Source organism: Phymastichus coffea, unplaced genomic scaffold (genome assembly GCF_024137745.1).
Source record: "Phymastichus coffea isolate CEN01 unplaced genomic scaffold, Cenicafe_Pcof_1.1 PCOF00103, whole genome shotgun sequence".
In the NCBI taxonomy this organism is placed as follows: domain Eukaryota; kingdom Metazoa; phylum Arthropoda; class Insecta; order Hymenoptera; family Eulophidae; genus Phymastichus; species Phymastichus coffea.
Window position 1 is genome coordinate 56,011 of NW_026706914.1, and position 24,118 is coordinate 80,128.

Here is a 24,118-nt window from a genome sequence, read left to right on the forward strand (position 1 = left end):
TAGTCAATTTATTATTACCATATTTTCAAAGTTTACAAATACCAAATAGCGAGATTAATTTCAGAGAAATTAAATTGTCAGAGAAGTTGAAAGAAATATTAATAGATGCCGTGTATGAGTTTAATGATATTGATATAATTGTTAAAGAGACGTTAGATTTTCATGAAGATTACAAAGATACTGATGCTAAAATAATCGAAGATGAAGTTCAACATCACTTTCCTGATCCTGATTTTGCACCAACAAATCAGTGCACAAATGATGATGAAGAAATCTCATTTGATTATAAACAAAGAGCCGTAGAATTTTGGAGGAGCGGAAAAAACGAAAACTTAAAACTGGATATTGTACAACATAGATTCAAAAAAGTTTCTTCTATAAGTCAACTTAAACGTTGGGCGAAAATAATTAATAAAAATGGAACTTACCGAGAAAAAATTGCGCAAATTTGCCAATACACGTTTGATAATTTAAAAGCCGCCATTGCAGCTGGTACGATAGTGCACGATCGAGATATACGGAAATGGGCATTGCAAGCTCAAAAAATTGTTGGCCATGAAGATATAAGATAAGGTTTCTCAAAATTGGTTACTAAAATTTAAAAAAGCTCATAGAATAGTATCTAGAAAAATAAATAAATTTATCACCAAAAAAACATTAGAAAGTAAAGAAGAACTACAAACTAATGCTGATGCTTTTGTAGCTGATGTTAAATCATGTATACCAGAAATCAGCATTGCAAACTTTTATAATTCAAATCAGAGTGGTTTCCAATTAGAAATGCACTCGGGAAGAACATTAGCAGTTGAAGGAGAAAGGCAGGTGCAATGTCTGGTACAGTCGGTTTCATCGACAACGCACAGTTATACAATTCAGTCAACTATATCAGCAACCGGGAAACTTTTATGATCACTTTTTATAGTATTAAAAGAAAAAAGTGGTCAATTCGGTCCCATAGTGGAATCTTCATTATTTAGACCAGAAAATGTGCATGTAGAAGCATCTAAATCTGAAAAATTAACGACAAGTTAGTATATTTTTGTTTATTATAATGCAATGACATTTTTTAATTTTGACATTTTTTAATTTTAGATCATTTTAAAATTTGGTTGAAAGAAGTTTTTTACCCAAATGTTGGACCTCAATCTGTACTTTTACTCGACTCTTGGAGTGGACATTGCGATAAAGCTGTAAGGGAAACGATGCCGACAAACAAAATTGTTAATATAAAAAAAATTCCGACAGGAACGACAGGGAACATCCAACCACTCGATGTTTATGGATTTCGTATCTGGGAAAACTTCGTTCGACGTTTATCAGATCAAGTAATTTTGATGGACTATGAAATGAATCTACATTTAAGAAATAACATCATAAAAATGCAGTCTCTTGTCCATAACCAGCTTTCTTCACCAAGATATACAAATTTTTTTAAATACGCTTGTTTGGCGGAAATGACGATGGAGAACACTTCATTAAATTTGGCTAAGGAAAGGAGGGCGCTCTCTACGCTTTTTTCCTGCTGAACGCGCTTCGCCTCTGTCCGCGCACTGTTCCTCTTTTGTTTTTTTTTGTTGTTTTAGTTTATGAAAAAAGCCGAAACTACGTCAGTTCTCTTTTACTCTTCGTCGACTACAAAACGACATTACTTCTTTTATTTAATTATTAAAGTAAACTCTCAATTGACCCTGAGCTTTATTTTCATTACCTTCCGATCCATTTGGTCCTTCGAGCCGGATTTGCCAGCGGAAAGAAGACGAATTCAGGGTGAGTTGAAGGTGGTGCGAATTATGACGGACGGGTTATGTGCGATGCGGGCGCGACTCCTTGACGGATAAAGGGTGAACGGGACTGGGTCGGCCGCGGAAGCTGGTGTTTAGGCTGCAGCCTCGAACGATCGCTGGGATTCGTGAGAGCTCAGCTTCATTGTAAATGACGGGCGTCGACGGCGGGCGGCCACCGCCGATGATAGCATCATCTCCGATCGGCGGGCGTCACAGCATGCGATCGCTGCAGACGAATACTCGGACGCTCAGCAAGTCGCACTGCACCAGGACCTGTCTGGTGATAAGCGGGCAGTGTAGCAGAACAGCTCATCACACTCCACCCGCCACAACGATAGGACCATTTGTGCCTCCTATCTCACAGGTCGCTTCCAGTCCAATGAAGAGGTGCTGGGCCAAGGGGAACCTCTCGCTTTCACTGGCTCGCAGAACCTCCTGCAGCGACGGTCGGCACGACAGAGCAAGCAATACTATGCAAATGACGAGGCTCCGCGAACGGCGAGGCGCCGCGAGCGGCTGAATTATTTTGCAGGCAGGTCGTTAAGTGCGCGACAAGCCGTCGGACCGCCGAACCGAGCTTTCTTTGTCGACCACATTTAATCGACCTAAAACTCAGGGTTGAATTCGCTCGGCTTAGCGCTCTGGCAGCTTGAGCCGAAAGGTCGGTATCAAGTTTCAGCTGGCTGACCTAGTGAATTGACCCAACCACGGCTCCCACACTGAATTTTAATCGCATCTCGGCAGATGGAGCTTGCAGACATCCAACAAGAGTTGAAGAGGGCCATCCAGCGGACTGCGGAAAAGGTTGCTAGCACGCCCACGACAAATTGGACACTCGGATCCATCGAGTCAAGACTTGAGCTCCTGGACGGTTATTGGCGAGACCTCCACCGCAATCATGGACAACTTCTCACCCTCGGCGATGTGTCAGCCGTAGACTATCGGTTGAGCGACACCTTTGCATCGGCAGAAGAGCTTTACGTGGAAAGCCGCGGCGTCTTGCTGGATCATCAAGTTCGCTGCACGATATCCGAGGACCGCACGTCAACACCAGGCGCATTCATCACCGCGGCAGACCACGGCACGGATTTTCCTCTTTCGAAGCTGCCTCGCCTGGAACTGCCCACTTTCAGCGGAAAGCCAGAAGACTGGGAAGCCTTTCGAGATCTTTTCGTTGACCTGGTCCACGACAACGCTACACTAGGAGAGGCGACGAAGATAAATTACCTCAAAACGAATGTCAAGGGGGCAGCCGAGGAGGCACTGCGAAGTTTTCGTTCCATCGCAATCAACTACAAGCAGGCGTGGGAAGCACTCTGCCGACGCTACGATCAGCCGAAGTTACGAGTGAGGGACCACTTAGCCGCGCTTGTGAATCTGAGGCCCCTCATAGAAGAAACACCCGAGGGACTACAGACCCTCATGGACGAATTGAATAGATGCCGCACTCAACTCGAACGACTGAGTCAACCTGTCCAAACGTGGGATGTCTGGTTTGTCTTCATGAGTGTGCGCGCCCTTGACCCGGTCACGAAGGGAGCTTGGGAGGAAGAGCCTGAGCCCAGCATGCCGTTCGACACCTCATCGATGACCGGAGAGGCTTCGTTTCGCCAATTCACGGAGTTCCTGCAGCGACGATACTGCACTCTGCGCGCTCTCGGTCAGGTGGCCACCGCCCCCTCAATCGACTACATGAGCGGCCGAAGGAAAACGGCTCAACCCATAGTTCCAAGGACTATACGAACCCATGCCACGGGTACAGTTCGCACTAGCGTGGGTACAGTTCGCACTAGGAGGGTGCCCAGCTTGCAAGGAGACAACTGCCTTGGTAGTAGTCACACTGCCAGAAACTGCCCTTCCAACAATACTTGTCGGAGTTGCGCCGGTGACCACCATACTTTAATCCACGAGGGCGCTGGAAAAGTACAACGCCAGACAAACGAGGAGTCACAACCAACCTCACCTCGTAATGTTCGACCAGCAACACTCCAGGCTGCTACGACCAGTGCAAAATCAACTGGAGAGGACGGGACAGCATGACTAGTCGTACTCCCCACGGCCATCGTCTCTTTAAGCAGTGGCGAAGACTGTAAGGATACGGCAAGGGCACTGCTTGACCCATGCTCGGAAGCGACCATCATAAGCCTCGACTTCGCTCGCAGACTGGGCTGCCAACTACGCCGTACTAACGTGGGAGTGACCGGAGTGACTGGGCCTGCCATGGACTCAGCCAAATTTCAAGCAGTAATTTATATCGCAGACGTCGGCCGACGTTCACCCATCCGGGCGGAGGCCGTTGTCCTTCGGACAATCGGCATTGTTACGCCGTCAGGGATTCCCGGTTCTGAGGTGTCCAACCTCCGTCGCCGACTACTACTAGCTGATCCTACCTTTGATCAGCCCGGGAGGATCGACATCGTTATCGGAGCGGACGTTTACCATCGTGTCATTCTAGCGGGCACTCGGAGAATTGGTTCCTTGTTGGCCCAGAATACGACATTCGGCTGGATCTTGACAGGATCTACTGCGATTTTAGAGTCATCAACGAGTCACACCACCCGAGCTCTCGCCACCGCAGTACATGTGTGCGACGAAGGAAGTCACGAGAAGCTTCTAGCACTAGTGCAACATTTTTGGGCTCTCGAGGAAGTTCCGTCGGTCCGACGAATCTCAGCTGCCGACCGTGAATGTGAGGCACTTTTCACTCAAGGAGTCCGACGAACATCTGACGGACGATACACTGTGAGACTCCCTCTGAAGTCGGAGAAGAAGGCCCTCCTAGGAAGCAGTCTACCCCACGCGCACTCAGCTCTCGTTCCTATGCAGCGACGAATGCGCTCTGACCCCGTTTTACGCGACAGTTACTGCCAGTTCATGGAGGAGTATGAGCAGTTAGGTCATATGAGAGCACTGACCGCCGAGGAAATTCGAGAGGACTCAGGGACAGTATTCTACATCCCACACCACGGCATCTGGCAGCGCAGCGACGGAGAAAACAAACTAAGAGTAGTTTTTAATGCCTCTCGCGACACCTCTACAGGTCTCAGTCTCAATGACTCACTCCATTCAGGCCCAAAGTTACAAGGACATATAGCGACGATCATCACACGCTGGCGAAGACACCGATATGTTTTTTGTGCAGATGTTCAAAAAATGTTTCGACAGATCTTAATGGATGAGAGAGACTGTCATCTTCAGCGTATCGTCTGGAGCCCATCATCCGACTTGCCAGCTAAACGTTTCGTTCTCAGGACTGTCACCTACGGCACGGCTTGCGCCCCCCTATCTCGCACTTCGCACCCTGCAGCAACTCGGCGAGGACGAAGGACATCGGTTTCCACTGGCCCGCGAATTACTTAAGAGAGACCTTTACATGGATGATTTTTTGAGTGGTAGCCATGACCTCGAGACAGCAAGGAGCCTTAGAGATCAGCTTATCGGCCTGCTTAGGGCGGGCGGCTTTCATCTACGCAAGTGGGAGGCCAACGAGCCTGGACTGCTTGAAGACATACCCGCTGAGGACCGTTTACGGGCAGACTGGGTTCAACTCTCTACCGATGGACCAGTGTGCGAATTAGGCGTCATTTGGGATCCAGTGACGGATCGTTTCAAGTTTCGCCCTGGAGTCGTTGATCCGCCTCCAAGTCTTACCAAGAGAACTGCTCTGGCAGAGCTCGCTGCCTTTTTTGACCCAGCAGGTTGGTTGACCCCGCTGACTCTCGTGGCCAAGATCATAATACAAGATCTTTGGAGAGCGAAATTCGATTGTGACGAGAAACTCCCGGCCAGCTGGCTAAATAGATGGCTGACATTTCGCGACAGTATCCGAGAGGCTGCAGAATTCACCATTGACCGCTGGTTTGGTAGTATTCCCGGACAAGATATGCAGTTGCACGCCTTCGCAGACGCCAACAGACGTGCTATTGCTGCTGTCGTTTACGTCAGAGCCACCCACAGTGATGACAAAATCACTACCACCATCCTAGAAGCAAAGTCAAAGCTGGCTCCAGTCAAGAGTCTGCTCCCTACCACAGAGAGACGAGCGCGGATGACCATTCCGAGACTCGAGCTTCGCGCCACCTTGATCGCTGCGATGCTGCTGAAGAACGCCGCCAGCGCACTGTCAGTGCCGCCAATGAGCTGCCATCTCTGGAGTGACTCGCAAGTTGCTCTTCATTGACTCCGGTCGGACGAGCCCGTGGGACATGACATCATCGACAATTATGTGTCTCACGTGCAGGAGATTTCCACGGGCGTCACGTTTCATCACGTCCCCACTAGCTGCAACCCAGCCGACGTCGCATCGCGCGGCACAGACTCCACTAAACTCGCACTGCACCCAATCTGGTGGCATGGCCCAGACTGGTTGACACAACCAGCAAGCGAGTGGCCACTCGAGGTCAACGACACCGACCGCCTGGAGTGCCAGCATGGCAGTCACGTGTCTTGTGCAACGGTGCAGATTGAGGACGAGCCACTGCATTCTGAGAAGAGTCATATCGATCGATTCTCCACGCTCGACGGCCTATTACGAGCTACCACGCGTATCATTCGACTTCTGAGACGGCGAGAGACTGCATTACCAATGTCACCGATCACAGCAGCCGAGTTCCGCCAGGCTTTCATCGCTTGCGCCAGGATTACTCAACGTCACGTCTTCTCCGAGGAGCTCGCTCAGCTGAGCCGAGGCTACCAACTGAAGAGCTGCAGTCAGACGAAAACTCTCGAGCCATTCCTTGACAACGATGGAGTAATTCGAGTAGGCGGCCGACTTGACCGCTCCTCATTGCCGTACGACGAGCGGCACCCAATCCTTCTTCCAGGACCAGCGCACCTCGCCCAGTTAGTCATCCGGTGGGCACACGAACGCAGTCTTCACGGCGGTTTCAGGGCCACCTACGCTCGAGCCCTGCAAAAGGCATGGATTACCGGGGCGAAGGTGAGAATCAAGCGATACCTCCGCCACTGCACTGTTTGCGCTCGCCTTGCGGCGAGGATCTCGCCCCCTCGCATGGCTTCTCTCCCGCCGGCCCGAGTGTCGCCAGCCAGACCATTCTCAACTTGTGGAGTTGACTACGCCGGGCCCTTTCATCTTTGTCGCAACAAGGGACGAGGCGCGTCCACAGTAAAAGGCTACGTCGCGCTCTTCGTCTGCGTCTGCACTAAGGCCATCCACCTTGAGCTCGTCGGAGACCTCACCATAGCCAGTTTTATTGGTGCCCTGCAGAGATTTATAGGTCGGAGAGGTCGGCCGGCTGAAATCTGGAGCGACAATGGCACCAATTTCCGCGGGGCCGCCCTTGAGCTCCGCAGACTCCGCAGAGAAGACGAGATTGATTGGGGAGTTGTCGAAGGAACACTGGCAAAGGAAGGTATCAACTGGCTCTTCATTCCCCCTTCAGCCCCCTATTTCGGTGGGCTTTGGGAGGCGGGGGTGAAGTCGATGAAGCGGCACCTCCAGCGAGTTGCTTCACCTCGACGTCTCACCTACGAAGAGTTCGCCACGCTCCTCGTAGCAGTTGAAGCCACTCTCAACAGCCGTCCTCTTGTTCCACCATCAGGCGATCTAGGTGACCTTGACGCACTCACACCCAGTCATTTTTTAATCGGGACTTCTGCCACGTCTTATCCCGAGCCTATCTCTGTCAACGGAAAATTGGATCAAGTCAGTCACTGGGCGCTCATTCAAGCCATGAGAGGACATTTCTGGTCCCGCTGAAGCCGAAAGTATTTAAATACCCTCATCCAGCGGCCCAAGTGGAGGAAGCCTCAGCCTAATCTACAGGTCGGGGATTTTGTCGTTATCGCAGATCCCTCATTACTTCGTCCAGATGGCCGCTGGCCACTTGGTAGGATCACTGCTGTACACCCGGGGCCAGACGGTACGGTTCGTACCGCCACCATCACCACAGCTTCAGGAGAGTACGTCCGACCCGTCGTCAAGATCGCCAGACTGCCCATTCCGAATACAGAAGGCCAGCTCAGCAAAGGAAGCGATTCTTTTTAGAGTCATTCACGGAATGAGGCGGGCGGGATGTTTGGCGGAAATGACGATGGAGAACACTTCATTAAATTTGGCTAAGGAAAGGAGGGCGCTCTCTACGCTTTTTTCCTGCTGAACGCGCTTCGCCTCTGTCCGCGCACTGTTCCTCTTTTGTTTTTTTTTTGTTGTTTTAGTTTATGAAAAAAGCCGAAACTACGTCAGTTCTCTTTTACTCTTCGTCGACTACAAAACGACATTACTTCTTTTATTTAATTATTAAAGTAAGCTCTCAATTGACCCTGAGCTTTATTTTCATTACCTTCCGATCCAACGCTTCGTATAAAAGCGGCTACATTGCTGAAAAACCAGCTAAAACAGATAACCCTGTTGATTTTAGTTTTGGAGATTATTGCTATACATTGCGAAGTAGAAGCATGTAAAAATGTTGGTATAATACGGTGTGGTTGGTGTAAAAGATCATTATGTTTCAAACACTTTTTCGATGATTATCATTTCTGTAAGGAATTCGTTGAATGATACATTTTAATTTACCAATGAATAAAAAAAAGAAAAAGATGAAAATTATTATGAAAAATCAATATATACTCGTATGTAGTATCGCGTACGATGGCTCTTACTTAAATATATTTATGTATCTACATACGAATATAAATATATATGTATAGATGTATAAATGATAATTAGACCTCGTGTTATTCTCGTGTTTATTTTTAAGAGATATTTCTCGCCATTTTGGTACTATTAAAATAAAATATATTAAACATATTTTTATTTATTATAATTTATGTTTGAGCTACAGATATATTTTATCAAAAAAAAATGAGATACCCCACGTACGGTGTAGAAATCAATTATTTTAAGAAAAAGCAACTGATAAACTCAATTCTCCCAAAGTTAGTTCTATTAGCTTACATTTGGTTGGGTAAGGGTGGTTTATGGGGGTTTGATGGGTTAGAGGCAGGTTAGTTAGTTAAAGTAGCTCGCTCAGGTGTAGGATTAAATTATTTCAGGAAATAACAAACGACTTAACTCGTGTTTCCCAGGGTTAGGAGGTTTAGCCTGCTTGTGTTTCAGTAAGGGTGGTTTATAAGGGTGGGGGTTAGATAGGTTAGGGGTAGGTGGATAAGAGGTATGTTATACAGCTGGGATAACTCGTTTATGGTGTAAAATTCAATTATTTCAAGAAATAACAAACGACTAAAGTTGCTTTTCACAGGATTAGGTGGGTTAGCCTGCATGTGGTTCGGTAAGGGTGGTTTATGGGGCTTTGGTGAGTTAGAGGCAGGTTGGTTAGTTGAGGTAGCTCGCTCATGCATAGGATTAAATTATTTCAAGAAATAACAAACGACTAAACTTGTTTATCCCAGGGTTAGGTGGATTAACCTGCTGATAGTTTGACGGAGGTAGTTGCTAGGGGGTGAAACACCCCTTAAACATATTTTTTTTTTAAATCCGGAAACACGTCAATTTAATTTTGTTATTTTCCCATTATCAGTGCGATTTTTAAATCACCCAAGCTGATTTACTATATTACATGTCGTAAAACAGTACAAAAAATAGTATATTTACTCCTATTAAAAAGGGGGTTGCAACCCTTCGTTATAAATGTTATGTCCTTAAAAGCGCATTTTTATAAGAAATTTTTTAACGTTGAGTTTACTGAAAAATATTCATTTGATTCTAAGAAATATTAAAAAAACTGTTTTTAGGGGTTGATTTTCAGGGTGGATTTCACCCCTTATAAGCCCTTATGGGCCGATAAAAAAACACGTATCTAGTTTTTTTCAAGAACATATATTTTTACAACATATCCCAAAATCATTTAAATCGGTGAGGTCGGGTTGGGATGGTTCCCTTATTAGTATACTACTTATGTCAACTCATTTGAATTTCACGCTATTATATTGATGCGCTGTTGCCAAATTTATGACGCATGCGATCTTACGGAAGTATCAAGGAGAAAGATTAATTTCCATACTTTCCGTTCCATTTCCTTTAAAATGCAATCGTCAACCCTACCTTTTTAAAAGTTCAAAAAATATCTTATAAAAAATACACAGATATCATTTTAATTTGAGGTTGATCATTTGCTTCCAAAGATATTATCGATTTTATGACGTTTCCTATAAGGTTACGTGTTATAACGGGGTTTTCGCCCATCTTGGCTGTCCCCGTTGATATAAAAGTGTGTTCTTCGAAGGAATGAACATGATCTCACCTAAAATTGCCGGAAATCAAATTTGATGTGCAGATTTCGCTGATGTCTTGCCAAACCCGATCCGGTAGCGCAGTATGCCGCTTATAAGGCCGATTTGCCTAGGGCCCGCGGAGGCGTCGTGAATACAGGCTTCTTGTGAGACGCGAATTTATCCGAACGCGAACAAGCATTAACTTAAATTATTGAGGAAATGGATAGAGAGTCAGGCTTCAAAGAACGAACAGAGATATAAGTATATGAACAAAGCGTGTAATAAAAAGATAGTCAAAGATAATACACAAGGTAGAAAAGCGCAGTGTGTAAGAGAGAGCAAAAACGTAGTCAGGGAGAGAGTTAAAATCGAGCGGCACTTACAATTGTCGTTTTTAGACACGCTCGAGTCCAGGAAGCTGCTTAAAGTCAGGATCGCCCAGTGATGCGATCTCCGCAGGAGTCGGTTATCAAACAATGAGGGCGGGCGGCAACGATGCCAGCTCGCACGCACACTCACACAGTCTTTTTAGTTATTTTAGACCACCGACACTGCCAGTCTTTGATTGTGGGATAGTCCTGTCGCTCACCCACACACCGGGAAGGTCTGCTATATATTCAATCCTCAAAAAATACAGTACGGAAATACCACCAAAACTCTCTGGAGTTCGAATCAACGTGCCCGTGCCGTTCGAACCGTAGCCTCTCTGGTCTCTGCCTAAAATCACCGCTCGCGGTACACCTCTCGCGCCCCCTCTCGACTCTTACCTCTCTCTCTCCCGTTCCTATGTCACATCTCTCTCTCTCTCCCTTACCGTATTCCCCTTGCGTTTTCGCTGCTGCTAAACAACGGGCAAATACAAAATAGATACTACAAATAAATATATATATTTTAAACAATGGTACTTGAGAGAGAGAGAGAATATAATGAGGAATTTTTCACTTGTTATAGTGTTAAATTGGCAATTTTTTGGAAGCGATTTTCTGGAAAACAAGTTCGTCAACCATAGTATTTCTTAATTGCAAAATAATCAGACATAATTTATACAAGCAATTTCCGAATTTCAGAATATTCTATCATTTCAGTAAAAATCGCCCAAGCCACCTTAACTATAAGAAAACAGAGATGAGAGAAGTTATTTTAAGAATTTATAAATTTTTAATAATTATTAAAACTACTGCGTTTGACAACTGAATCATAGTTTTCATTTCAAAAGTCTTTCAAATTTAAACATGAACGTTTACTGTTTTTCAAACTATAGTTCAAATAAAATGCTTGCCTGCTTATGCAATTAAATATCACTATAGTCTTAAATCAAGCTTTATAAAAAGACTAATCATGTAAATTTTGTAAATGAATTGAAATTAACGGCACATATCACCAACGAAGATAGACATTTAGCGTATATTTATATTTATTTATAAATACTCAAAATAATTTTTCTCGTCTCTGTTTTCTGATAGCTAAATACTCGTTGAGCCTGTTAATTCAAAATTAATAATATTACATCAAATTGTGAAGCGTGTTGCATGAAAATTACGACAGTCATTAGAATTACCGATATTTAGTTCAACAAAAAAAAAACCCTAATTAACTATATTTATAAATAAGTTAGTTTGTAATGAAAGCTCGTTCGTTAACTATTATTTAAGGTGGGCAAGTGAAGCGCACTCGCTTATAGCAATATTGAGGCGGGAAGGGGGAAGAGGCAAATCAATGGAAATGGTTAATAACTTTATACACACAAACACATTCGCATTTAAACAAATATAATTAAATCAAACAAAAGTTAAATTACACTTAAACTTCGTAAATACCGCACATTAACAAACCGCATAGTGATAAGCCGCATTACACACACTTTAATCGAATAAACACAACGACGTCCTTAACAACTATTACAAAAAAGAACAAATTAACTAACTTTTCGCGCCTACAAATCTATAGAAAACATAACGCGCGTCGCCCGGCAGATGACCGCCTTGACGACGAACCGACTTAAGCTATTTAGCTAAAAGAAAAAGTCGCCCGGCGAGGGATCGCCTGGACGATTTCTCTTTGCGCGATTTATTACCCTACCGTCATTAGGGCAGGTAGCCGGCGTGTGCACGCATTGCTACCCACCTAATATTAAAATTCGTGCACAGTACCGTCGATGAAGAGAGAGAGAGAGATTAAATTGTAAACTAGACCTTGGATGCTGGAGCGGGAGTCCTGGCTGCGCCCTGCGCACGGTGTTGCAGGTCGTCGCTGGGCAACTCCTGCCGGCTTCCTCTCGGCCCTCTATCCTCGGCTGAACTCCTGTCACCGCTGGCCGTCCACCGTTTAACTCCGGTCCACTCCGAAAACCTTCTGAGTCTCTACTCGACTTACTAACGTCTGTGTCGCTCGTTTTTCCTCGCGATCTACAGCTTCTTCCGTCGTTCTTTTCTCTCCCCACTTGACCTATTTATTAGGCGACAAGCGACCAATGCGCTAATTGGTCCTAAACGCGCGCCTGCCTAATCTTGCATAGGGCACGCACGCCCCCGACTATTTCTCTCTCTCTCTAATATCTCTATACTCTCTCTGTCGCCAGCATAGCCGCTTCGGGCCTGCTCGGCCACGCTCGGCAATCTCCGTCAGCTGAAACATAGACCATGCATTAGACGCATTCTTAAATGCGCCTAACGCCGGTCACCGTGCCTTGCCAAGAGAGAGGGGAACTTGGGAAAATTCCGACGAGAACAAGCGCAACGCTTGCTCTCGTCACAAGTTTAACAAATTAAAGTAAATTAAAAAAATAAGAAAATTTTCAATACTGTAAGAACAATCAAATACTTATTTTATGATGGCCAAGTTAAAAAAAATCTAATTCTTTATTTCTTAAATTAAAGATTAAGTATTATTACTTTGAGGACATCACTCTTATTTTAAATTAAAATTGGCTGAAATTAAGAGAAATATGAGAATTATTGATCTGGCAATAAGAAAAAATTGATTAAAGTATACAGCAAATATGCAAATGTAACGTTTGAATCTATCTCGCGTTATGAAAACAATAGTTCGGACTCTTTATATTGAATTCGCAATTACGTCTCCGAGAAAAGCAAGAAGTTGACACGCGCGTAATCTAAGTAATAAAAGAAAATCTTTCGAGTAGCAAACCACGAGGCTTACCAACTCGATGAGTTGTTTCGAAATGCAATTGAGAGCAATCGTATCTATCGGGGAGAGGCCCGACAGCGCCGCGATCACTGCTCAATTTAATCTCTCAACAGCAAATATATTTCAGGTGGGAAGATATCTAAGGCTGCTTTTTTCTCATGAGAGAGATAGTCTCATGAGTTGAGCGCTTAGAGATCTGTAGGATGGGAGTTTAACAGGCTAACTACTGAACAAGAAATTCGTCTCAGGAAATAGCTGAGGCTTTATTTCTATAACAGTGCTCGCGCTGCTAAGCAAGGTAGGAAAGTGAGTCCTCTTGCCACAGCGACGAGCGAATTTATACATGCGAAATGGGCTCCTTTCTACGCTTGGTAGCCCCTACAACGCTATTTTTGTCATTGACGCAAATTTTGTACATGTTTTATCGCAAAATGGCTCGATCGAAATTGCAATTCTACGATTTAAAAAATTAAACTTGAAATGATGAATTTTTTAACATAAATTCCATCTCGAGGAAAAATCGCCTTTCAAAGTTATAAGTTATACAATTTAATAATCAAATTACGCCACTTTTACAATAAAATTATGGAAAATTTTTACATGAAAAAATCGCTTGTGGTTAGAAGAATGTTATTCAAATAAAAAATGATTAATGTTGCTCTCTAATTTTGAATAATAATTAAAAAACAGATTTGCAAATTTCTTTTTTAGCGGTTTAAAAATCAGCAAATTAGTGACAATCATAATCATCAATTTTACAGATACGTATGATCGATTTGCTATCTAACAGTGTTATTTTAATTGTTTAAAAAAATTATAAATTGTTTATTTATTGATAACTTAGTGAATAATTAGTTATCAAAGTGTCAAATTCTTGCTTTTCTGTTTCAATAACTCGAGGTTGTAATCGCATGCTCGAAATAACAATATCATTGTTTATTGCAAAATAAGCAACAATGTTAACTTGTAGATTAGATTTGACTAACAAATATCGATTTGAAAGTTATATCAACACGAAATTCAGAATCAGCGCATCAAATTTAACTAAGAAATACTTTTGTTCGTTTAAAAAACTTTATAATTAACGATTTTCTGTTGTAAACAATAAATTTTCCCACGGTCGTGACGCCACGCTCCTTATATGGTAATGTTTTCGCAGAGTTGCTCTAACACATTTGCATATACGTGTGAAAAGCGCCTACGCTCAATTACCGCTTTTCTTTAATAGTCTCGTGTGTGACGGGTTGCCGTTTTGCAGAGGAAAATAGGAGACAAATCAGACTGGACCGTTACACAAATGAAAGTAATTTTGTTTGTAATGTATATTGAGGACTCTATCGTGTTGCCTTGAAAAGTTGAGAAATTCTTTTCAGTAAACGACTCGTCTATACGTAACTTGACTGTACGTGAAACAGGGCAGCAGGTGTTTAGCTGGCGTCTCATAACAAAGGATAACTTTCAATCTCTCCTTGTTCGGGCAGCAAGCACAGCCTGCCACAGCATATATCAGACTTCCCTGTAGCGTTGTCCTCTTCAACCTTGCCCCTTTCAAATTTTTCTCGACAAATGATTTTGTCCACCAAAAAAAAGAAGAAAAGAATTTAAGTTTGTAAATGTAGATAAAAGTTCGAAGATGGCATATTGAGTCTTATACAGCGGTGCGAATGGAGATTTATAAACTTGGATAAACGACCCAAGCGTCTAGCTGTAAGAAAAGCATAAAGCATGAATATTTGGTTACAATACTTCTTGCAAATATGAATCCGTTGCTGTAGCAAATCGTATCAGTGGGATCGCACGGATATAGTAACAAGGCTTATGCCAAAAGAAGAGAAGCTCGGACTATACACGGGCATACATCCTTCGGGGCAGACACGCAGCCACTTGCTTATATTTACCACTGAAAGTATACCCGCGAGTCGCGAAGTCACGCTAACTCCCAGCTCCGTCGCGTTACGCCAGCAGCATTTGCGTTCCAGATTCTTATCTTATCTCCATCTTAGCTTCTTTTCACTTTACTAACTTGGTCGATCCTCGCAACTTTGCTTATGGCAACACAACCGTAGCTGGTCACATTGAAAAGTCGCATTGCATCAAGATCTGCTATGTCGTCATCATTTCTTCAGTAAATTCATTTCAAGATGCTCTCCGGAGATCAAGTTCAACAGTTAATCGATCCAAATGGATTCAAAACCTTGACATTTTTACTTTTCATCAACTTTATTTACAATTAGTATCGCGTACTAATTAATTTGCTTACGAGCTTTTCATTCTTAACAGTATTTAATTATTAATCAGAATTGCTTAATTTATTTTTTATTTTATTTTATTTATTCAGAAATAATCGTAAAATCTACTATTTACGATGAAACTTCTTTAGACAATTTTTTTAGTAAATAACAGTGAGCTACAAATATATTTTTTTAATAATTTAGTGCGTACCATTGACTGGGTTATTGCAATGCATGAATAAAACTGCTGCAGCAAAAGAAAGGTTAGCCATAGAAATTTACGAGTGAGGGTGATAATCATTTCCCTTAGCAATCTAAAGTATATAAATGAAGCGAGAGCATCAAATGTCTCATGAAAGCCGATTCAGACAACTATACGCGATCTGTACACAAACACACACACGCAGAGATACACACACACACACACACACATATACATCCTTCTACCGATACTGCGTAAAAGTATTGCTGGAGGCTTCTTGTAGCTCCGCGCGTCATCTTAATGAAAGAATTTTTTCTCTATTTTCTTTGTTAGGGCTTTGCCTACTGAACGATTGCATCTGAATTACACGTAGCATATAATTCGAGCTAACGCAAAGTTTAGCTTATCAAATCAGACTTACTATGAATCAAGTATTCTTCGAAAATACATCTAATTTTATAAAAAAATCTTATACTTCGTTTAAAATCTCTGAATTGGAAATGAGCTGTGTAAATTTGCGCTAACTTCATACTGCAAATTAACTCGATATTTTAAGAATGTTGCAAACTTATGTTACGCTTTACTAGCTAATCTTGCGTATAATAATACTTCGAGAGACGATCGAATTTCTTAACTCTATTCGTGTCGCCGACTCAACCGTGATATTTTATAAATGGTCTTTTAGCAATAAAAAAAATTATTTTAAAAATTATAAAATATTTTATTTCAACTCTATTAGTATTTCAGCAATGGTCTTCAGGTATAATTGAAAAAAAATTTATTATAATAATACTCTTGAAAAGTAAACTAAATACATTTCCTTCTCTCAGATTTTATTTATTAAAAATATAACAAGTGGGAATGTTTACAATACGAATGTGCAATGCTTATCTATAATATGCTTTTTAAATGGTCTTTTAGCAATACAAAAAAATATTTTATGTATCAATCTTACTTAATTTCCATTATACAAAATTTTACCAAGTAAACTGTTGCGTAAACGTTACCTTATTAAATGTTACTATACTACTTTTATCACATCTCTATTTGAATCAGCGCTAATTATTATCTATCTCACTATGTATCTTAATTGAGTTTTAGTTTTTTTTTTATAAATTAACTGTTTCTAAACTTTTGAAAGTAGTGAAATCAATCTTATAATGGCATGGATGTTAATTTGTTTTGTATATACATGGCTTACATAAATTCAGTAAGTATGTATTCAATATTAACAGCGCGATATCTTGCAAATTAATGAGCTTGGTATTATTTATATATTTAAATTTTTAATAATTTATATACATTTTTTATAACTTTTATTCTTGCCGGGCCTATCCGCTAACCGTATCTAGTATATGTAAGAAAATTCAATCAAAAGAAAAAGTATTCTTTATCTTCTGAAAATTAAATAACGCTTACCGTTGAAAAATAATTGTTTGAAACAATTTTATGTATACTTTTAAATATTATTGATACAATGTTGGAATACATAGTTTTGTAAGTCATGATAAAATGATAATAACGCTAAAATGTTTTAAGTAATTTATACGTTCGAATTCTTGTCACGAGAAATTTATATAAATTTTACATAACATTCAACATATTTTTGAATAAGTAATGTGTATTTATCAGTATCAAGAAAATTTGAAAGCGGTACTAAATTAATCGAAGTTTTGGTAACATATCTGTTGAATGTTTGTAAAAGGATATCTTGATGCTTACATTCAAGCAAACTTCTTCTGATTAAGTGACAATGAAATAGACTATGTACGCACGATTTAGCGTCAGATAAGCTATTTTTGTCAAGTATCGGTTGAATGAAATCATTCAAAGATCGTTCAAGAATATTATTATTATTAGCTTGAATTTGCAGTGTATGATGTGAAGCAGACCATATGCTGTCAAATATTTTGTTATTTTTATATGTGATGTTCGTATCACTTATAAATAAAAATAATTCGAACTCTCGTAATGTAGCTAATGAGTAAGAATTTGTTTCCGATGATTTTACTCTAATTGTCAAGAAAATAGATAAATGAAACAAATATAACAAATAAGTAAATCAAATATACATAAGTAATTGTAAAATATCGAGGAAAGTCAGACAATGCCCTAGTTTCTTATGGTGCGAATTGTCCCATAAGCAGAGCTAAAGTCTTTCTTTGATAGGATATAATTCGGCCCAAGTTTCTTATAGCGCGAGATGTTCTATAAGTCGAGCTCAAATTATAAGGAAAGGTTAGTCTTGCTTAGTAAATCACAATGAGAGAAAGAACTTAGGTGTTAATCCAAGTTTATTCAAACTCATGCGCTCACTTTGCAAGGCTAGAAGTGAATGAATCTAGCCTGTGCAAAGGTGGGCCTATTTATACATAGATTTTCCCGCTTATTATTGCAGGAGAGATTTCATCGAAAATTCGAGAGACATTCGCGAATTTTGAGAAATGATTTTTCTTAATTTACAAGTAAATAACCATTAATATTAAGTTTTTAACACATGTAAATTTTACAGAATTAGTTATTTGTTGATTTTATACAATATACAATTATCGCCAATAATGTCGTCAAAAGTTATTAACTAATAAAGTTAATTAACGTGATATTACATTATTTACAATAGAAAATTATTAAAATTTCATATAACTTTATAATTAATTAATTTTGGAAGTATTTTCCAAAATTAATTATTTGAATTAATTAATAACATTTGAATTATGACTAATTTTTCATATTTGTAACGGTTTTCTTCTAATCTTAACATGCGATTATTTGATTAATTATCTAAGATTTCTAAATCATAAAATTGTCATTATCAAGTATTAACTTAATATTTTCGTTCTATATATAGCATATTGTTTAAATAAATTATTAATTGTTTATTTATTAATAACAGTTGTTATTTAGCTATTATTAATGAAACCAATTCTTACTCATGTTCTATGCTTATTCATTTTACATATAAATTATTTATATTTTTCTAATATTTCATATGTTAATAAATAAATTAACTTTACATATTGATATTCATTATTAATTTATAATTGAATGAGATATTGTGAATCTGTATGTTAAAATCTATATAATCGATATTTTGTTATATTCAAATTATCTATAATTAACATATTTTTCTCAATATTATGGATCATTATATCTATGTCTATTATTTGTGACGTCACGCTATTTGTTTTGACTCGACTCTTATTTGTATACAGTCGCGTAAACAGTGAGGTAGCGCCGCTTAATGTATTGTTTTGACTAAACAGATAAATACGTTAGACTAGTTGCAGTCATTTAATAATTTAATAAATAGCTCATATACAGGACCGTTACAGATCATTATGTGATATATTGTTATAGATGTTAAGATATGAACGATATTGTTTTCTTAATCTATTATATTCTCTTATAACTGATTTTTCAGCTTTTATACTAGAAGGATCAAAATTAATTAAATGCAAATCTTCTAATTTAGTAATTCTGGATAATGCTACATAAGTTTGACCACAACTAAAAATGTTGTTTCCTGCTTCTACAACAGCATTGTCCAAACTTAAACCTTGACTTTTACGGATAGTGATAGTATAACTCAGACAGAAAGGAAACTGTTGTCTCGTAATATATATTTTGTCCATTATTTGGAATTGGTATTCTAATCGTTTGATACAATATTCTTGATTTGACTGAAGTTTAATGGTAATGATGTCTATATCGATTTTTCTTTTGGTGACTGCAATGACTGTTGCTATGGTGCCATTAACTAATCAAATTGACACATCAATATTCCTTCGTATTGAGGTGAATTAATGTACAGAGACTGATGTTGATAATTAGCTTTTATTATAATTAGTTTATACGGAGCTGTCAAAACAACGACTGTTGAGAAAAATAATAAAACACTTTTTTAATGCGATAGTAACAAAACAATCATGCTGCGGCAACTTCAGCTTCGAACGAAGAATTCGTATTCGAACGTAGAACTCGGTTCGTCAAGCTCGCCACACCACCCCCCTACGGAGTGAGAAGGTTCAGGGTTGAAAACGATCTGGAAATCGCAGTCTTCTTCCAGATCGTGTGGTAACCACTTTTTCTGATGCTGGCGGTGTAGGCGAAAATGTAGGCTTCGGCGACGATATAAAAACTGGTGGTAACGTTGAATCAGCTGTACCTGTCGGTGGAGGTTCTTGATCGTTCAAGATAAAGGCAGGTATCTGTCAATTGTAACAGTGATTGACTTGTTGTAGATTTTAAGAGTCATTGTTTTATCGTTCAATAACTTCGTAAGGGCCTCTATATGGTTGTTAACAACATTTTAAATACATTAAAATTAATTTAACATTAAACAATTGTTCTGGCCCTTCACGTAGCAGAACGTGTGTGCAGTGTTCGAGATCTTTGAAAACAAATATACTAGGTTTCGAGTGTCTGGAAGTTGGTACAGGTCGGAGACAAGCCACGTGCTCACGAATTGCAGCAAGAAAAATTGGAATATCTTCGGAATTAGGGACGCTGGATGAAAATATCTCGCCTGGGAGACGCAAGGGTTCCCCGAACACCAATTCGGCAGATAAAGCTCCAATATCTGGCTTGAATGCAGAACGAATGCCAAGGAGGACAAGTGGAAGAGCATCAACCCAATTGACATCAGCATGAGCCATGATAGCAGCCTTGAGGGGTCGATGAAGACATTTAACGAGCCCGTTGGCTAGAGGATGCCAACTGGTGGTATGCTTATGCTTGATGCCGAAATAGTTGTCAAAAACACGAAATAAAAATGAAGTAAACTGTGAACCTCTATCTGATGTAATAATTTCAGGACAACTAAAACGAGAAATCCAACAGTTAAGGAATGCTTGAACGACGGTTTCCGCAGTGTTGTTCTCAAGAGGGTAAACTTCCGGCCATCGAGTAAAACGATCGACGACTGTCAGACAGTACCAAAGAGAACGAACAGAAGGCAAAGGACCAATGATATCGACATGGACTTGTGAAAAACGGTGAGCGGGAAGGTCAAAAGTACCAATAGATGACTTCACATGACGTGAGATCTTAGAGCGTTGACAATCCAAGCAAGCTCGAGCCCAATTGTGACAATCCTTACACATGGAAGGCCAAACAAAACGATCGCTAATAAGTTTAACGGTCAAATTGGCACCTGGATGACTAAGGCTGTGGAGCTGTTCGAAAACTTGACGATGAAATGGAGCAGAGAGAAAAGGTCTTGCTTTACCTGTAGAAACGTCACAATATACCAGTGTTTGACACCCAGGAACTGCGATCTTTTTGAGTTGGAGAGATGTAGGTTAGTTTAGGAAAGTCTTGATTTCTTCATCTTTTTCTTGAGATCTTACCAACGCCTCGTAATCCAAAGGTTTGGAAATTGCCTTAACGCGAAAAAGTGTGTCTGCAACAATGTTGCTTGCGCCGCTAATATGCTGAATATCTGTGGTGAATTCAGAAATAAATGCGACCTGATTACGTTGTACAGGAGGTAATTTATCACGTTTTTGTTCGAAAACGTAAATTAGAGGCTTGTGATCAGTGAAAATGGTGAAGTGATGACCTTCAAGAAAATGACGAAAATTTTGAACTGATTCGTAGATAGCAAGGAGTTCCCGATAATACGCCGGTAACTGCTTGTTTAGCGGTCAATTTTTTTGAAAAAAATGCGAGGGGCTGCCAAAAACCGTTAATATATTGATAAAGACCTCCGCCAATAGCAAAACCCGAAACGTCAGTAAATAAAGCAAGAGGTACGTCAATTCGAGGATGGACTAAAAGAGTGGCCGAAGAAAGACAATCTTTACAAGCTTGAAAATCTTTTTCAAGTTTTGGAGTCCACGGTACTTTTTGTTTGCCTTTGAGAATGGGGTTACTAATGGCATCGTGGAGAAGAGCTTCAAACTTTGATGCGTGAGGAATAAATGTTCGATAGAAGTTCATCATCCCGAGAAAACGTTGTAAGTCCTGCGCAGTTTCCGGCAAAGAAAAATTTTGAATTGCCGTGATGCGCTCTTCAGGAGCTTGAATATCATCAGAAGATACAATATATCCGAGAAAACTGAGTTTTGGCATACTAAAGATGCATTTTGATGCGTTAACCATAGTTCCGTAACGAGAAAGACGTTCAAAAATAATTTTGAGATGTCGTTTATGCTCTTCAACAGAATGAGAGAAAACCAAAATATCGTCAATGTATACGAAGCAAAAATCTAAACCGGACAAAACTTCATCCATGAAACGTTGGAACGTTTGACCAGCAGTACGTAAACCAAACGTCATGAAAGGGAATTCAAAAAGTCCGAAAGGTGTAGAAATAGCAGTTTTGCAAATATCGTCTTTAAAAACAGGAATTTGATTGTAAACTTTTACGAGGTCTATTTTTGAAAAAAATATATTGCCGGCTAAATTGCACGTGAAGTCATGTATATGCCGAACCGGATATCGATCTGAAATAGTGCGACGATTAAGAAGACGATAATCACCGCAAGGCCTCCAGTTCGACTCGCCTTTCGGAGCTAAGTGCAACGGTGACGACCAGCAACTCGATGAGGGGCGAGCTGTGCCAGCTTCGACCATATCGTTAAATTGATGCTTGGCGATCTTGAGTTTATCTGGAGCTAAACGTCGAAACGTGCTGGAGACTGGAGGACCTGGAGTAGTGCGAATGTAATGAACGGTTTCGTGCTTTATGTCACGATGTTAACCGCAAGGACGAGTCAAATCGGGAAATTTAGCGAGTATGTGCGAAAATTCAGGAGAAGAAGATAAATCAACCGTTTTGACACTAAGCTGAAAAACTCTTTACTTGAGCATCTGTTTTTAAATTAGTAGTACCATCGACGAGAAACTTCATACGACAATCAGGTAGCAAATGGAAGTGCGACAGAAAATCGGACCCGATGATTGGCACATCAACGTCAGCGATGACAAACTTCCATTTGAATTCCCTTCGCGAACGAAAATAATGATTAAATAATAATTTTACTACCGTTTGCTGCAATCAAGTCAAAATTAGTGGCTGAAAAACCCTCACGAAGAAAACGACGAGGATAATAACAAATATCAGAGCCAGTGTCGATAAGAAAACTTCGTTTGGAGGTCTGATCCGTCACAAAGAGACGGCTCCCCGGAGACAAACAGTTCGACGTCGTCCTTACGAACTGTTGTCGGCGTTTCCCGATTTACAACTGCACGGGCTGATGCACTTCTTAGCCTTGTCATGGAACTTGTGATGGTACCAGCAGAGGCGTAAAGAATCAGAGCCTGAGTCTTGCCTAGACTGGCTGCGTTGACGTCGTCCACGACTGTTGCTGCGATTCTCATTTCTGCGAGAATCGTGCGTCGAAAGTTCTGCGACTTGTTTGCTCAGAGACTCGATGGCGCAAATCAGCGCGCTATGCGACGACTCTTGCTCGACGGAAGTTGATGAAGATGCAGTTCTGACGGATAGAGGAGTTGCCGGTGATACCTCGATAATTTTGTCAGCGATTTCGGATTGATTGTCGAGGGTCAAAGCAGGTTGAGCAGTTATTTGCGCAGTGATATGATCGCCTGGACGTAAGACGGAAGGCGCTGGAACCAGAATTGACGCAATAGGTTATCCGGGATGATCGTCGTGCCAATAAGCGTGCGAAGATAGCGAAGGAACTGCGAGGGTTTGCGGTCGCCGAGTTCCTCCTCACTAATCAGACGCTTCACGCGCTGCTCTTCTGAAGCAGACAGACGCTCAATGAGTTTACTGCGCAAATAGGTGTATGGAGTCTCGTAAGGAGGATTGCTTATGATATCCTCGACTTCCACAGCAACGTGCGTCTCCAATTGCGAAACAATATAATGAAATTTCGTTACTTCGTTATTGATGTTTGAGATGAAAAATTGGGAATTCGCTTGCCCAAACCACATGCTTGGTCGATCGGACTAAAATGGCGGTAGCTTGACAGCAACCCGATGAACTGCTGGCGGGGGATGAGTTTAGCTTGGGCGAGCGCACCGCTTGCTGTAAGGTCTGCTGCATGCGCTCCATTCTGCTGCTGCTGTTGTTGCTGCTGCTGTTGGGCGAGTTGCTGAACGAGCCCCTCGTTGTCGGCACGAAGTTAATCGAGTTGCGCACGAATGTTGGCTGCTTCAACCTCGTCATCACGTAGGAATACCATTCTTCTTCTTTGTAGTATTTATTTTTTTTGTAGTCGAGGTCACCAATGAGGTGAATTAATGTATAGAGACTGATGTTGATAATTAGCTTTTATTTGTAACGGGGTAAAACCGTTTAATTATTTTATTCGCGCAATTATACTAAAAGGACGCGCGTAATTATTTATGCTCAATACATAAATCGGAGAGCATGTGGAAACGTGCGTCAGTCAACCAGTAAGTCCTCTGATCTAAGAAAGGTGAGTGGAAGCAATATGAAATGAGCGAGTCGAAAAATACTTGTTAATAACACGGACGTAGCCTTTTATTACCATTCAAACACTACATAAAGTCGGCCCGCGCGTTTGTTTACATTGACGCTCGCTCGTCGGCAACATGTATTGCCGGTACGCTCGCTGCTCTTTGTTATT

The 24,118-nt window shown here is 41.0% G+C and overlaps 2 protein-coding genes across 2 annotated transcripts; both read left to right on the forward strand.

Moving 5' to 3' along the window:
* The first annotated feature begins 2,528 nt into the window (after positions 1-2,528).
* LOC131670164 (uncharacterized) lies at positions 2,529-3,824 on the forward strand. The gene has a single exon (XM_058945553.1). The coding sequence runs from the start codon at positions 2,529-2,531 to the stop codon at positions 3,822-3,824; it is 1,296 nt and encodes a 431-aa protein (XP_058801536.1).
* Positions 3,825-4,004: 180 nt separating this feature from the next.
* On the forward strand, positions 4,005-7,503 carry LOC131670165 (uncharacterized). The gene is made up of 3 exons (XM_058945554.1): positions 4,005-4,790; positions 5,092-5,949; positions 6,025-7,503. The coding sequence occupies exons 1-3, from the start codon at positions 4,005-4,007 to the stop codon at positions 7,501-7,503; spliced, it is 3,123 nt and encodes a 1,040-aa protein (XP_058801537.1).
* The last annotated feature ends 16,615 nt before the right edge of the window (positions 7,504-24,118 follow it).

What these genes read in the sequence shown, in the direction of transcription:
- LOC131670164 (XM_058945553.1), top strand. Translation starts at nt 2,529, where the DNA reads ATGGAGCTTGCAGACATCCAACAAGAGTTGAAGAGGGCCATCCAGCGG.
- LOC131670165 (XM_058945554.1), top strand. Translation starts at nt 4,005, where the DNA reads ATGGACTCAGCCAAATTTCAAGCAGTAATTTATATCGCAGACGTCGGC. An exon ending in ACGGAGAAAACAAACTAAGA is followed by an intron (nt 4,791 to 5,091) that starts GTAGTTTTTAAT and finishes CGCACCCTGCAG; the next exon opens with CAACTCGGCGAGGACGAAGG. An exon ending in ATCTCTGGAGTGACTCGCAA is followed by an intron (nt 5,950 to 6,024) that starts GTTGCTCTTCAT and finishes TCTCACGTGCAG; the next exon opens with GAGATTTCCACGGGCGTCAC.